Source organism: Danio rerio, chromosome 6 (assembly GCF_049306965.1).
Source record: "Danio rerio strain Tuebingen ecotype United States chromosome 6, GRCz12tu, whole genome shotgun sequence".
NCBI classification, from domain to species: domain Eukaryota; kingdom Metazoa; phylum Chordata; class Actinopteri; order Cypriniformes; family Danionidae; genus Danio; species Danio rerio.
The window spans coordinates 54,445,340-54,461,268 of record NC_133181.1 but is presented as its reverse complement, the minus strand read 5'-3'; the positions used below and the strand labels follow the sequence as shown (position 1 = coordinate 54,461,268).

General features: G+C 34.9%; 1 protein-coding gene across 1 annotated transcript; it reads left to right on the top strand.

Annotated features, from left to right (window-relative positions):
- Nucleotides 1–656: 656 nt before the first annotated feature.
- psmf1 (proteasome inhibitor subunit 1) lies at nt 657–15,638 on the top strand. The gene is made up of 7 exons (NM_001002547.2): nt 657–1,116; nt 2,727–2,879; nt 2,964–3,046; nt 5,476–5,664; nt 14,175–14,228; nt 15,124–15,282; nt 15,373–15,638. Exons 1-7 carry the CDS (start codon nt 988–990, stop codon nt 15,422–15,424), a joined length of 819 nt encoding a protein of 272 aa, NP_001002547.2. The 5' UTR covers nt 657–987; the 3' UTR covers nt 15,425–15,638.
- Nucleotides 15,639–15,929: the final 291 nt, after the last annotated feature.

Below are 15,929 nucleotides of genomic sequence, written 5' to 3'. Positions count from 1 at the left end.
TGAAATAGGGTATATGCCAAAGCATGCAAATATGACTTTTAATTTGCCATTAACCTGGGTTAAGCGCTTCCGGCCAATTGAATGCCAATGCAAAATCGGTGCGTTTAAGGTCTGTTTCCTTTAAAAATCAGCGATCTTTACTAGCAGAATTATATCCGATTTAAAGTGGGTCTCAGATTGTACAAGAAGCACTGCATTAAATTGCATGTTCCCCCGCCATGTCTTTATAATATGAACATTTGTTTTACCCCAGTATATTCAATGGAGTTTCTGCGCTAGTCTGCCGATTCTGACGGGCGCTTGCGAGTAATCGGCTTTTTGTCTCGTTTTACGCTTGAACTACTAAATAAATGTCAAATTTTATTGAACTGAATGTATTTTAATGACATTACAACATCAATACTGTAAAAGGAACCATATAAAACGGAAACAAGTTCACAATAACAGGTCACTGTAAGTTAATCAGTATGGGAAAACACAAGCTCGGCATATACCCTATAGAACAGTAACGTTAGTGTTTGTGTGTGCATGAGTCTGCATGGATGTTTCCCAGTATTGAATTTGCACTTGGAAGTGCATTCGCTATGTAAAACATATGCTAGTTAAGTTGGCGGTTCATTCCGCTGTGGCGACCTCTGATTACTGAAGGGACTAAGCCGAAGGAAAATAAACGAATGAGCTATCTTCATTATAATCTTCAGCGGAATGAAAGTTCAGTCTATTGTTTCCAGTCGGGAATATTTCTCGTCGGACCGCTTCACCATGACCAACAAAAATATAAATAACGTTAAACATTTGTCGTCTTAACTTCTAAATTAACCTATATTTCATTCAAAACGAACAAGCATTAATATTTATTTGAATATTAGTTATTGCCGCATCAGCAGCTTGAACACGCCATGCATCCTGAGTAAAGTCGCGCTTTATTTTCACTCAGAGAGCTGTTTGTTTTGGTTTCATTTCTAGAGAATTTGAGTGTGTTTAAAGATGGCAGGACTGGAGCTGCTCTTTAACTGCGTATCAAACTCTTTAACGTGTTCTCAGGATGCTCTGATTTGTTTTGTACACTGGGAAATAGTGAAAAGTGGCTATAAATGTATGGGCATTGGAGATGAGGTAAGTGAACGTTGATTTTAATCGTATAAACGTACTTTATTTAATCTGTTACAAAACATAGCCATTGATGTACATTTGGCACAGAAAAGTATTCTGTGCAAATTGTAAATAGTGAAGTCCTATATATCAAAGTACAACATTGTTCGCAGTCCAATGAATAGTGCTAATGTTGTTTTAAGTCACACTTACACTCACCGGCCACTTTATTAGGTACACATCTCCAATTGCTGGTTAACGCAAATTTCTATTAAGCCAATCAAATGGCAGCAACTCAATGCATTTAGGCATGTAGACATGGTCAAGACGATCTGCTGCAGTTCAAACCGAGCATCAGAATGGGAAAGAAAGATGATTTAAGTGACTTTGAACGTGGCATGGTTGTTAGTATTTCAGAAACTGCTAATGTATAGGGATTTTCACACACAACAATCTCGAGGGTTTACAGAGAATAATCTTAAAAAGCGAAAATATCCAGTGAGCGGCAGTTCTGTGGGAGAAATCAAAACAAGCGGCTGTTCAGAGGTTGAAGGAGAATGGCATGACTTTTTCGAGCAGATAGAAAGGCAACAGTAAGTCAAATAACCACTCGTTACAACCGAGTTATGCAGAAGAGCATCCCTGAATGCACAACACGTCCAACCTTGAGGTGGATGGGCTACAGCAGCAGAAGACCGCACAGGGTGGCACTCCTGTAAGCTCAGAACAGGAATCTGAGGCTAAAACTGACACAGGCTCACCAAAATTGGTCAACAGAAAATTGGAAAAATGTTGCCTGGTCTGATGAGTCTCGATTTCTGCTCCAACATTTGGATGGTAGGGTCAGAATTCGGTGTCAACAACATAAAAGCATGAATCCATCCTGCCTTGTATCAATGATTCAGGCTGGTGGTGGTGGTGTAATAGTGTGAAGGTTATTTTCTTGGCACACTTTGGGCCTATTAGTACCAATTGAGCATCGTGTCAACACCACAGCCTACCTGCGTATTGTTGCTGACCATGTACATCCCTTTATGACTACAGTGTACCCATCTTCTGATGGCTACTTCCAGCAGGATACCGCACCATGTCATAAAGCACGAATCATCTCATGGTTTCATGAACATGACAATGAGTTCACTGTACTCAAATGGTCTCCACAGTCACCAGAACTCAATCCAATATAGCACCTTTTGGGATGTGATGGATGTGCAGCCGACAAATCTGCAGCAACTGCGTGATGCTATCATGTCAATATGGAGCAAAATCTCTGAGAAATATTTCAAGTACCTTGTTGAATCTATGCCACGAAGGATTAAGATGTCCAATCTGGTACTAGTAAGGTGTACCTAATAAAGTGGCCGGTGAGTGTACATGTGATTTTAGAACGAATATTGAAAGTACCAAGGTAAATAATATTATAGGGAGGCATGTCACAAGTTGTAACTGAATCATTGTGCAAATTTAAAACCAACTTTACTTCAATGACCAAGCAGCTGTGTATAACTCATATAAAACATGTATCTTTTGAACAAATACAGAGCCAACAGGCATAATTACATACTTGACTAGTTTGATTTTTGAGCAAACTCATAAACGTTTGACGCATTATATACATGATGAACTTTACACAGCCTAAAGATGGAGAGAAGAAGACAGAATTGCTTCCTTCAGGCTGGAATGAAAGCAAAGAGCTTTATGCGCTCAGATACAGATCAAATGATGACAAATCCAACCTACTGCTCAAAGCCTTCACTGTGGATTCAAGCCTGATCTTCAATTTAATGGTAATAAAGTTGCAATTCAATCATAACTGCAATGCATTTCTTTAGATGACAGTCAGTGTTTTACTTCTTTTTTTTTTTTTGCAGGATTCCACGACAGAAAAAGTGACTGATCTCACAGTGAACCTGAGCGAGTATGTTGACGAGGCCAATCTGCACACATTTGAAAGGTTTGTGAATTTAGCATTTTCGGATTCATTTTCAGCTTTCAGGCCAGATAAAATGCCACAAACTGTCTTTATTGTGTAATGCATTGCATTTTAACAACTCAATGCAGATTAATTGTTTTGTGCAAAATGGTGCAACTTTAGATTTATAAAATTACAGTTGCAGAATCACAACAATTGAAATGTAAATGCCTTTGAAAAAGTCATTATTTATAGTTTTAAATATTACAATTTTTTAAAAGTTATGTTAGAAAGATCCATAGTGGTGGAAATCACATACCAATAAATTTGCGATGATAGAAGCCGTACAGATACGGTGGCTCAGTGATTAGCACTGTCACCTTACAGCAAGAAGGTCGCAGGTTCGAGCCCCGGCTAGGTCAGTTAGCATTTTCAGTGTGGAGTTAGCATGTTCTCCCCATGTTCGTGTGGGTTTCCAGGTGCTCCGGTTTCCCCCACAGTCCAAAGACATGCACAATAGGTTTATTGAATAAGCTAAATTGGCTGTAGTGTATGTCTGTGAATGAGAGAGTATGGGTGTTTCCCAGTGTTGGGTTGTGGCTGGAAGGGCATCCGTTGCGTAAAACATATGCTGGATAAGTTGGCAGTTCATTCCGCTGTGGCGATCCCTGTTTAATGAAGGGACTAATCCGAAAAGAAAATGAATGAATGTGCCATATACTGTCTCACATCATGAATCATAGAACGGTAGAAAGTATCTGAAGAAATATACTGAAAAAAACTCAAACTTAGAACGAGAATCATTTGATGACTCTAACATTCTCGAGTCATTTTGAACCTTTATACATTGCCAAAAATATTTTATTTTCACAAACGTATGAAAGTAAAGACTTGCATTTATATTTCCCATGAAGTCCTTTGAAATGTAAGTTTTTTTAATTCGATGTTTGATCTCAACTGAAACATGAAGACAGGGCAGGGGTCCATTCTTCGTACGTGGATTACTCAGTTAGCTGGATTTGGATATTGACGATTTGACAACATCCAGGATCGTTTCGTTCTTTAAAGCTGATCCAAGAGTTGTTGTCAAAGCAACAGTTCTGCTAGGTCAAACCTGATCGGGGGCAGGTTCAATTCATATAAACAGGATTAGAACCGGCTCAGTTCAAGCAAAGATAATAAAGTATGTTCCGAATTCTGATATTTTCTTACAGTAGTAGTTGTATACACTTGGGAAAATGGTAAATATTTTAACTATATATATATATATATATTATATATATAAGTTATAGTTATTAATAAAATAAATATAGTTATATATATTAATAAAACTTATGCAATCTGCACCCTCAAAATGAAAGTTCAAAGACTGCCCCCTGGTGGTGTGAAGTGAAAACTTATTGATTAAACTTTTTAGATCGCTTTAGTACAATGGAGTTTTTTTTAAAGCAGTAATACATTAATGCAGTCATAAACATGTTTTGATAGTTATGCCAGTGATTTGATGCTTCACAAAAGTTGCAGACGCCTTTACCAATGTCAAAATGCTTTTGTAAACATCCAGTTATTCTTTACACCGATTAAAAAAACGGCTACTATAATAAAGAAAATCTTTTCTAAATGTAGAACTAAATACATTGATTTGCATTGAAATACATGAAGAATACTCTTGACACATGAAAGTGTAAAGCCTGCAGCTCACAACAAATGTGGAAGGTTATTGCGTTTCATATTCAACAAGCCATTTACTGCTAATTTGATGTAATTTTGCTCACATGGATAATTAAATATTAATCAGATGATGTCATTACCATGCTGTGCCGTCAGCCAATCGTTGCATTGCTGATCATGATTTCGAGGATCGATAGATCTGTCCTTCACAACACACACAGCGATCTCAGATCAGTTCATCCAGACATTCTAATCTGATTCGCGAACATGTTTGAAGAACCAAATTAGCGAGAGATCAGTTATCGAGATGAAAAGATCCAGGATCTGCCAAATCATCTTAGATCATTTAAACGAGATACGAAGAACGGACCCCAGGACACAGAGTAGCTCCTTCCCTTTTTTAAAAAAAACAGCCTATAACGTTAAATTTTTATTAAAGCTCTGCCAGTGATCGAGCTCAAGTGCATCAAATGAAAAGCAAATGAGAAGTGTTTTTAAGGGTGCGGGACTTTTTAGATATTAGAAAGCATTTGATTGGTCAGAAGATTTAATGAGAAACTGAAATATGAGGGGATGTCAAAAATAATTGTTGATCCAGTTAGTCAGAAGTGTCAAACTGCATGATGCAAATTTTGTCACAGTGGAGCACACTAGCTTATAAATAACCCTGAACACTATCATACTAATACCAACATCTTAAAACTTTAAATTCAAAGTACCTTTAAAATGCTTTACAATCACTTTTGTCAATTTAATATGATTTAAGGTATTCATTCACACACTCTGTGTTTTTCTTTCAGCGTGTTTAAGAACACAGATGAGTTGACTGCGAAACTGAAGTCCTCGCTGCTGCCTTCCAAAAAAGAGGAGCGTCAAGGAAAGACAGAGAAGAAGACAGAAAGAGAACGAGCATCCAACTTAAGGGACCCAGACAGTGATCCTCTCCTGATCCCAACCAGAGGCCCTCCAGCCAGACACCCTGCAAACTGGTGAAGTTCTCTATTTTCTTATACAAATTGTGCATTGATTATTATTATTTTTATTTTTTTTGCAGTGTCACCTTTTAAATGGGTCCTAATTAACTTCCACGGCATCATGCTTTAGTTTTAGTGTCCATTTACCTCAAGCATGAAAACAATAAATATAAATATGTGTCCACATAGAACAGTGTTTCTCAACCACGTTTCTGGAGGACCACCAACACTGCATGTTTTGGATGTCTCCTTTGTCTGTCACACCCATTACTGCTTTTTCAGTGTCTGCTAATTAGCTGATGATCAGGTGTGTTTGGTTAAAGAGACATGAGCTGGGTCCAAAATCACATACTTCCATACTATATAGTATACTAAAAACAGCATGCGAGCCAAGTAGTATGCCAGAATTCATAGAGTTTGAAAAACAGTATGCGAGAAGTGCTCAGATGACTTACTACTTCCGGGGAGATTCTGAAGTGCGCATCCTATGCATGCTGCGCCAGGGCCGGAGTGGGACTCCTTTTCAGCCCTGGAGTTTCAAGCCTCAGACCGGCCCACCTCAGTTCACGACTGACTATATTAAAATAAGGTCATTTCCAAATCAGTTTCTAATGACACCATCACGTCTTTTTTTGAGAAAACAGCTGCTTTAGAACTTCAAATGTTCAACAACCCTAACAGTATTATATGTCTTAACAATAAAAATGAAAACAATAAGTTACTCAATCGAGGATCGAACCCGGGTCCGCAGCGTCTTAATCTAACGTGCTAACCGCTGGACCAAATTAGCTGTGTTGAGAGAGGAGACAAAACTAAATTAGATGAAAAGAGAACAGTTGCGGTAGAATAATGAATAGAAAGGCTGTGGTCAAGTAAATAAATAAATGTAAAAAGTGTGACTGCTGAGAGCAACAGATTCTGCAGCTAGGGACACCGGCCCTCGCGGCCAAAAAACGGACCGGCCCACCGGGAATTCTCCCGGTCCTCCCAATTAGCCAATCCGGGCCTGTGCTGCGCTATCCCATGATGCAAGAGAATTCATTAATAGGAGTAAAGCGTGACAAGATGGCGGATGTAGTACGTCCGAGTTCCATTCATACTACTCCCATTCATACTGTATAGAACAGGGGTGGCCAATCCTGTTCCTGGAGATCTACCTTCCTGCAGATTTCAGTTGCAACCCTTATCAAACACACCTGTCTGTAATTATTAAGTGGATTTCAGGTTCTAATTAATTGGTTCAGGTGGGTTTAATCAGGGTAGGAGCTAAACTATACAGGAAGGTAGATCTCCAGGAACAGGATCAAGCACCCCTGGTATAGAACATACTTTTCTAATGGTCGAGTAGTAAATTTAAATTCAAATGTAGTACCCACTGAGTAGTAGGCGATGTCAGACACAGCCACAGAAAATGTGCAGAGCTGGTGGTCCTCCAGGAACGCTGTTGAGAAACACATAGATGAACGATAATGATGTTTATTTTCAGATTATGCTTTAAATTGGGCATTGTCCTTTGTAACCAGCGGGTGTCCTCAGTGTGCTACTACCACATCTGAACATACTATTGGTGACGTGTAATCAATCTAATCAAACAGTTAATTTAGCAATCATAGTCAGTTAGCTAGCATTTTCAAAGAAGACAACACAAAGACACTGAAACTAGCACTGGATTCATGTGCTACTTTTATTTTTATACTTTAATTTGCCAGCATGACTTTAATAACTTCCATTTATTTTTTTTAGCATTATTTCTCAGTTGTTTCCATGATAGTCTTTATCTTTAAATAATCTCTGAAAAGATTAACATCAAGCAGTGTGCTTCTCCGCAGTGTGGTCTGTAGTTTTAAATTGCGCAAACCCATTTAAATTTCAATACATTCTGACTGGCTGTCATTGTTTTATTGTTCATCAGCTTGGGAAAATCATTCTGAAAGTGATCCTAACAATATCGCTCCTCTGTATCTTTATCGTTGTAGTTTGGGTGTGAACTATACTATTCTTTAACACTGTAAACAATGTTTTTTAACTGTGTTTTTATTGTTATCGTCCTTGGTGTGAACAGGGGTCCGTTCTTCGTACGTGGATTACTCAGTTAGCTGGATTTGGATATTGACGATTTGACACGATCCAGGATCGTTTCGTTCTTCAAAGCTGATCCGAGAGTTGTTGTCATAGCAACAGTTCTGCTAGCTTAAACCTGATCGGGAGCCGGTTCAATTTATATAAACAGGATTAGATCGGCTCAGTTCAAGTAAAGATAATACAGAAAGTATGTACCGAATTCTGATATTTTCTTACAGTAGTAGTTATATACACTTGGGAAAAGAGTACATATTTTTTAAGTATATATATATATATATATATATATATATATATATATATATATATATATATATATATATATATATATATATAAAGTTATAGTTATTAATAAAATAAATAAAGTTATATATATTAATAAAACTTATGCAATCTGCACTCTCAAAATGAAAGTACAAAGACTGCCACCTGGTGGTGCACAGAGACAACTTATTGATATGAACTTTTTAGATCGCTTAGTACAAATTGTGTATAATAAACATGCACAATATGTGACTTTTTTTAAAAGCAGTAATACATTTATGCAGTCATAAACATGTTTTGATGGTTAATATGCCAGTGATTTGATGCCTTACAAAAGTTGCAGACGCCTTTACCAATATCAAAATGCTTTCGTAAACATCCAGTTATTCTTTACACCGATTAAAAAACGGCTACTATAATAAAGAAAATATTTTCTAAATGTAAAACTAAATACATTGATTTGCATTGAAATACATGATGAATACTCTTGACACATGAAAGTGTAAAGCCTGCAGTTCACAACAAATGTTGAAGGTTATTGCGTGTCATATTCAACAAGCCGTTTACTGCTAATTTGATGTAATTTTGCTCACATGGATAATTAAATATTAATCAGATGATGTCATTACCATGCTGTGCCATCACCCAATCGTTGCATTGCTGATCATGATTTCGAGGATCGATAGATCTGTCCTTCACAACACATGCATCAGTTTATCCAGACATTCTAATCTGATTCGCAAACTTGTTTGAATAACCAAATTAGCAAGAGATCAGTTATCGAGATGAAAAGATCCAGGATCTGCCAAATCATCTTAGATCATTTAAGTGAGGTACAAAGAACGGACCCTAGGCCTTGTCTTGTTTGAAAGCATATTTTCAGAATCAGTTTTTACTGACGCCTTCTGGAAATTCATTAAAAGTTAAGTTCATCCGCTCTTTCCTAATGTTTGGATCAAAAGGAAGGCAATGCACCACAACTTGCACTTTATATTGTTGTGTTCACTTGTTTATCCTTTAGTTCCTGCATAAACCTTTTATAGGTGTTCTCATCTCATTATTTTCCAACTCTAGCATGAATTGGTGGGCGGAGCTAAACATAGAGTAATGTAAAAAGGGGTGGAGTTTAGCGGTGCATCCCGAAACCTGTCGTTTTATCAGACTGGGTTTCAATATCAGCTGTTCTACGTTAAAAAGGAAAAATTGAACCCCGAAACTTACAGGTTGTTTAAATATTACACCGACTGACTATTTAATAAAGGATCAAGGGAATTTTGATTTCTCACTTCATAACCCCTTAAAAAGGCCATTTTGAGATGAGTCTGTGGAGGTTTGAAAGCACAGTTACCTTAAGAGCTCAGAGCAGCCTGCTACATTGCTATGGTTACAGCCTCAGGTGATCCCAAGTTCAGTTTGCAAACATCAGTGTGTTGGCAGGTGGAAATATCCACACTGAATAACTTGTCGTTTCTCTTTTGTGCTCCTTATTGTTTAAAAACGTTAAAATGTAAAATAAGAGCCTAATTTGCTGTCAGTCCCTAATTTTTATGACGTCATGGTTTTTGTGTCTAAGATTAAACAAAAATTCAATAATGTTTTAATTTTATGAGACTGTGACTTTAAAGCAAAGGAAAGTGTATTAGTGGGAATATTACATTTAAAATAAAAAAATAATATTTAATGAAGTGCAAAGATCCTATGTTTAAATATTTTAGCTTGTTATTTCGTTGAAATTCTTAATATTCATATGTTGCAATATTTACAAGTATAAATTTAAAAACAAATGCAGTATTAAAACTAATGTTGAATGTTGTTCTGAGAATAGTGTTTGTTAGGCTTGTTTATATTTTTAGAAACTATTAAAACATTTCAATTATAGATTGACAGTTTAACACAGGGCTGTTCACACTCGGTCCTGGTGGGCTAGTGTCCTGCAAAGTTTAGTTCCAACCCCAATTAGACCCACCTGAGCTAGCTAATCAAGCACTTAATAGGTTTTCTAGAAATATCCATGCAGATGTGTTGAGGCAAGTTGGAGCTAAAATCTGCAGGACACCGGCCTTTCAGGTCTGAGTTTGGACACCCCTGGTTTAACAGAAAAGAAAAAAAAACTCATTTACTATTTATATTTAGTTACTTAATATATTTTTGTTTTTGTTATTTTTTTAATGCCTGCCAACAACTTCGCAATATTTAATGGTTAATATATACTTAATATAATGGCAACATTTACATTATTTATTTATATATATATATATATATATATATATATATATATATATATATATATATATATATATATATATATATATATATAAAAACATTTAAATATTGTAAAATCTATAAATTAAATGATTTATTGTTGTTAACATGCATGTGTATATATATATATATATATATATATATATATATATATATATATATATATATATATATATATATATATATATATATATATATATATACATATATATATGGTGTAACGGATCACAAATCTCACGGTTCGGATCCCACAGTGTTTTTTTTAGTCACGGATTGGATCATTTTTCGGATCAGCCAAAAAGAAGAGACAAATGTAATTTGCTTTCCATTTATTACCAAAACAGTACTGCAAGACACTTTTAGTTTCAACAAACACAACATACAACCTGTAATTGTATTAAAAATAAAATTAAGTAATCCATTGAATAAAAATAAATAGTAAAATATTCAGTACTGTGAAAAATACACTGTTACTGCTACTGCTGCTGATGACGCTCTAGAAATCTAACGTTATAATTTTGTACAACCCATATTTATTTTTAGTCTCATCTTCAATAAACGATTCGGTTTTCAATCATAAAATGTCATGTTTCATTGCTAGATGATCATTTTTGAAGAATTATTCAGTTGCATATTTTTGATGGCTGGTTGTCGACACCTTTTGGTTAAAAAATGTAATTGCTGCCTACAACTTTCATTTTTGAGCATATGACAGTGATTTTAGTCTTTTCCATGGTTTTATCTAACCTTTAAACTGTTATAACAGTACCTCTGTGTTATTTGACTGTTTGTAACTTCATACAACTTTATTTTGGCATTTTCAAATTTGAATGCAGCGGTTTGAAGGATTAATAAACATATGCAAATCACCACCATTTATAAATTGTTGAGTGGTTGTTGAGATCCTGATCTTTTAATGATTAATCATGCAGCTTACACTGAATACATTGATGGAGGATAAACAAGTAGTGACCTTTAATGAAACCCACCACATCCCGAATGACCCACCACAACTTCTTGCGTCACCTTCATATTTTACAGGAAAGCCTAAAGGTTTTCATACATGAGATTTGAACGATGCGGAGGTGATTTACCTGTGATTGTTACAAATTTAGGATTAATCTACCTGTAAAAAAAAATTATTAATCCACAGGTCATGTGTGTTCCGAACCGGGGCTAATATATACACCCCTAATATGTGTATATATATATATATATATATATATATATATATATATATATATATATATATATATATATATATATATATATACACACAGTTTTTTATATTAATCAATTATATTAATATTACATTAATGTTATTATTTTTATTTTTATTTTATTTTTTCCCCCAACAATATTCTTAAAACACACAGAATAACAGATCTCTGTGAGCTTACCTGAGTCTGTGTAAAGTTCACCTGTAAATAAACGTGTTTGTCTGTGAAGGACATTATAATGCGCTTTGGGAATGTGTGTGTGTTTGTGTGTGTGTGCGTGCGTTGTGAAGGTGTCAGCTCATGTCCTCTGTCTTATTTAATATTTACCAGCGCGAGTCCTGCAAGAGCTCTCACTGCGGCACTGTGTCTATTTTTTGAAGCACTGAGGCTTGTGGGTTTTATGTGTCTGGCACTGCAGACACCGAGTGAGAGAGAGATAATCAGTGCCAGCATCACTTCCATTACAGCTTGGGGAATTCAAGCTTATTTTCTTTAGATATATTGTTGTAAGATACAAAGAAAGAGTTGGGAGAGATTTTGACCTGAATCTCTCACCTTGATGTGTTTATTTTTTTAAATCTTTTAGCAGTTTTTATTGATAAAAGCCAACCGAAATATGACAGGTGTGAGCGGAGGATGAAAAAGGTGAGGTTAGCAACTGCACAGTGGTGTATTTGAGGTCGTGGCATAAACCCAGAGATGGATTGGGCTTGTCTTCCCCTTCCTGTGTTCACAGTGACCCCTATCAGGTTCTTTATGATGTCAGCGATTTATCGACTGGCTGTTGCTGTGGGCATGATGATGATGATGATGATGATGTCATTCACACTCCCTCGCGTGCTCAGCTGCCAGACACTCAGACTCTGTGACTCTTGTGTATAAACCAAAAGAGTCTGGAGAGTTTCACAACACGATCTAAAGATCCAGAGACTAGGATAAATGATGATGATCTAGATAATGAAAGAATTCATTAAGCAATCAAACAAACTGTTTTGTTGTTGTTGTTATTATTTCATTTTAAAGGGGTTGAATGTTGCACAATGCAAAAATTAGAGAATTAGATTTTAAAGAAACAAATGTGATCCTCGACCACAAAACGGGTTCATTAGATTTTATTTATTTTATTTTATTTATTTATTTATTTATTATATTTTTTTTAGATTTACATAGAACATTTACATTAGGCGATGCAGTGGTGCAGTAGGCAGTGCTGTCGCCTCACAGCAAGAAGATCGCTGGTTCGAGCCTCGGCTGGGTCAGTTGGTGTTACTATATGGAGTTTGCATGTTCTCCCTGTGTTCGTGTGGGTTTCCTCCGGGTGCTCCGGTTTCCCTCACAGTCCAAAGACATGTGGTACAGGTGAATTGGGTAGGCTAAATTGTCCGTAGTATATGAGTGTGTGAATGAGTGTATATGGATGTTTCCCAGTGATGGTGATGGCATCCGCTGCGTAAAACATATGCTGGATTGGTGGTTCATTCCGCTGTGGTGACCCCAGATTAACAAAGGAACTAAGCTGAAAGAAAATGAATGAATGAATTTATGTAATAAACAAATATGCTTTCCATTGATGTATGGTTTGTTAGGATAGGTAAATGTGGAGTGAAAAATACATGCATGGTTGAAATGACAAGTGTAGTTAAGACTTTCCACAGTTTTTTACTTTACCAACAAGAACAAGAGAAGAAAATGGTAATACATGAAATAATAAAAATAAATTGCGTACCATAATAATAATAATAATAATAATAATAATAATGTTGTTGTTATTATTAAATGTATTTATTAATATAAATATTATTAATAATGTCGTTGTTGTTGTTATTATTGAAGAGACAAAAGAAAAGAAAGATTGGAGCAGGTAATTAGTCAATTATTCAAATGGATTCAATTAATGGACACATTTAGAAGCATTAAACTTGTTATAAGGGGTTGCTGTTTATCATGAAAGAGGTAAATATTTGGTTAGAAATCTGGAATCTGAGAGTTAAGCACTTAGTGATGCGCATTACTAATCGAAAATTAAGTCCTGATATATTTACAATTGGACATTTCCAAAATATCTTCATGGGACATGATCTTTACCTAATAATCCAATGACTTGGCATAAAAGAAAACTTTTTATTACTAATTATATCTATAATTATGGCTTATACAATGTATTGTTGGCTATTCATATATGTCTATGCAAGCACTAAATATATTTAATAATATAGGAAGCATGTCAGACTAGTTTACTAACTGATGCAGCTTATATACTGTATATATTTATTTTTTAATTTTTTTTTTCAATGAAAATGTCCCCATCATTTACTCACAATCAAGTTTCTTTCTTCTGTTGAACACAACACAAGGTATTCTGAATAATGCTGGGAAAAAGCAGCCATTGATATTTATAGTTAAAGAAATACTGTGGAAGTCAGTGGCAGTTTATATATATATATATATATATATATATATATATATATATATATATATATATATATATATATATATATATATATATATATATATATTATTATTATTATTATTATTATAATATTATGTGTTCTTATATGGAGCCTGAATGAATCTTTGGCTAGCAGGCTGTTCAGTAGAAGTGATACAATACTGTATTCAAAAATAATTCATAAAAGTGTAACACACATTTTGTGAATTAATATTTTTGAATTGCCTTTTTTTTGCATGTTGGTTTTTTAGGCCTGACCCCATGGCTCCGTTTGCAGCTGGTGGTGCAGATCTGGACCCTTTTGGGTAAGAAATTCCGTTATTTATTTCCCAAAACGACCATCTTTACATACATCCTTCGTTTATGTTGATTTATACCTGATGTGGACAAATATGAAATATTTCCACACTTATGTACAATAAAACAGCAGGAAGAAGCACTGGATTGTATTTCTAATTTTAATATAAAAAAATCATAAATAATTCATTGTAAAAATGTAATTAATGGTTATTAAAAAAAAAATTAATTTAACTTTTACCAGTAGACAAATATAGAATATTTCCACAGTTATGTATAATATAACCGCAGGAAGAAGCACTGGATTGCGCTTTCATGAAATTACAAATATCAAAGAGCATTAAAGAATCAAATGAATGCTTGATATTTTTATTTTATTTTTATTTTATTATTTTTATTTTAATTCTTGAATAGCAGCCTTGGGTTGTGTTTTTGGGCTGTTAATTTTCATTTAATAATTTTTAATTTTATTTTTCATTTTAATATTAAAAAATAAATAATTTATTATTATTTTTTTTTTTTTTACTTTTACCAGTAGATGTTGATTTCCAAATTTGTGATCAAGCACTGGATTGTGCTTTTAGGAAATTCCAGCTATCGTAAAAACATGAATGTTCCCAGCAAACCTATACTAAATATGTTTATTATCGCCTGTTTTTAGTGCTGAATGTTTCATTTTAAAGATGTTCATTTGTATTTAATCATTTATTTTTTTACTTCACTCATTTTTTTTGACTTATGTTTTATTTGTCTTTTTGTTTTGTAAAATTGCAATGGATCATGTCCTAAATTCCTCATGGAAAAAAAGATTCAGCAAAGAATCAAATGAGTGAGAGCACCTTAAAGGAATGACGAAGCTCACTAAATTATTCATCTGTTGTTTTCTTTCTCTGCTTTCTCCAGTGGAAGAGCCGGAGGAATGATTGTTGATCCATTACGGGCCGGGTTTCCTCGCTCAGGCTTCGACCCGTCCTCTGGTATTCCTGGAGTCCTTCCTCCAGGTGCGGTGCCTCCAGGTGCCCGCTTTGACCCCTTCGGTCCAGTCGGGCGACACAGACCCGGGTAAGATCTTTAACTGGGTCTTCAGTTCAGCTGGAAACTTGCCGTTACTTCATTTGAACTCGCTGTGATGTTGTTTTGCTCTTCTCTCAGGCCAGACCCTGATCACATGCCCCCTCCAGGATATGATGACATGTTCATGTAGAGTGAAGAGGATGCACTAACATCCCATAATTCCCCCTGCTCTGCAGTGATTTGCACTTTGTGTTTGAATAAACTTGCATTTCTTTTCCAAATAATAATAACAATGCTGTTGGTTTTTGCTTTTAATAATATGTTTTTTTCTTGTTGGTTCATTTTTTGTAATTTGCTCATTCTGGATCAGTAAATTAAATGACTTTTATTTGGTCCTCTCTTAATGGATTGCTTTCTTTCTCCTATTAAACATCATAATTAGTCATTTGCTCACCCTTGTGGCATGCTAAACCCAAACATTTTGGTTCAACTAGAAATGCAAGAATATTTTGGATCAAACATCCATTGAAAGTTTTTTTTTTTTTTCGTAATATTTTTGTTTTCGTTTTCAGTTTGTACACTTTGAAATACAACCTTTTACAAACATTTTTTTACAACAATAACCTTGTTGCACTTACAAATTGTACAAAACATGATAATATATATACATATTTATATTAAAAACTAAAAACAAA

Excerpts from the sequence above, each read along its gene's own strand:
- psmf1 (NM_001002547.2), top strand. The coding sequence starts at position 988 with ATGGCAGGACTGGAGCTGCTCTTTAACTGCGTATCAAACTCTTTAACG. Across the intron at positions 1,117-2,726 it reads GTATGGGCATTGGAGATGAG|CCTAAAGATGGAGAGAAGAA; the intron begins GTAAGTGAACGT and ends AACTTTACACAG. Across the intron at positions 14,229-15,123 it reads GCAGATCTGGACCCTTTTGG|TGGAAGAGCCGGAGGAATGA; the intron begins GTAAGAAATTCC and ends TGCTTTCTCCAG.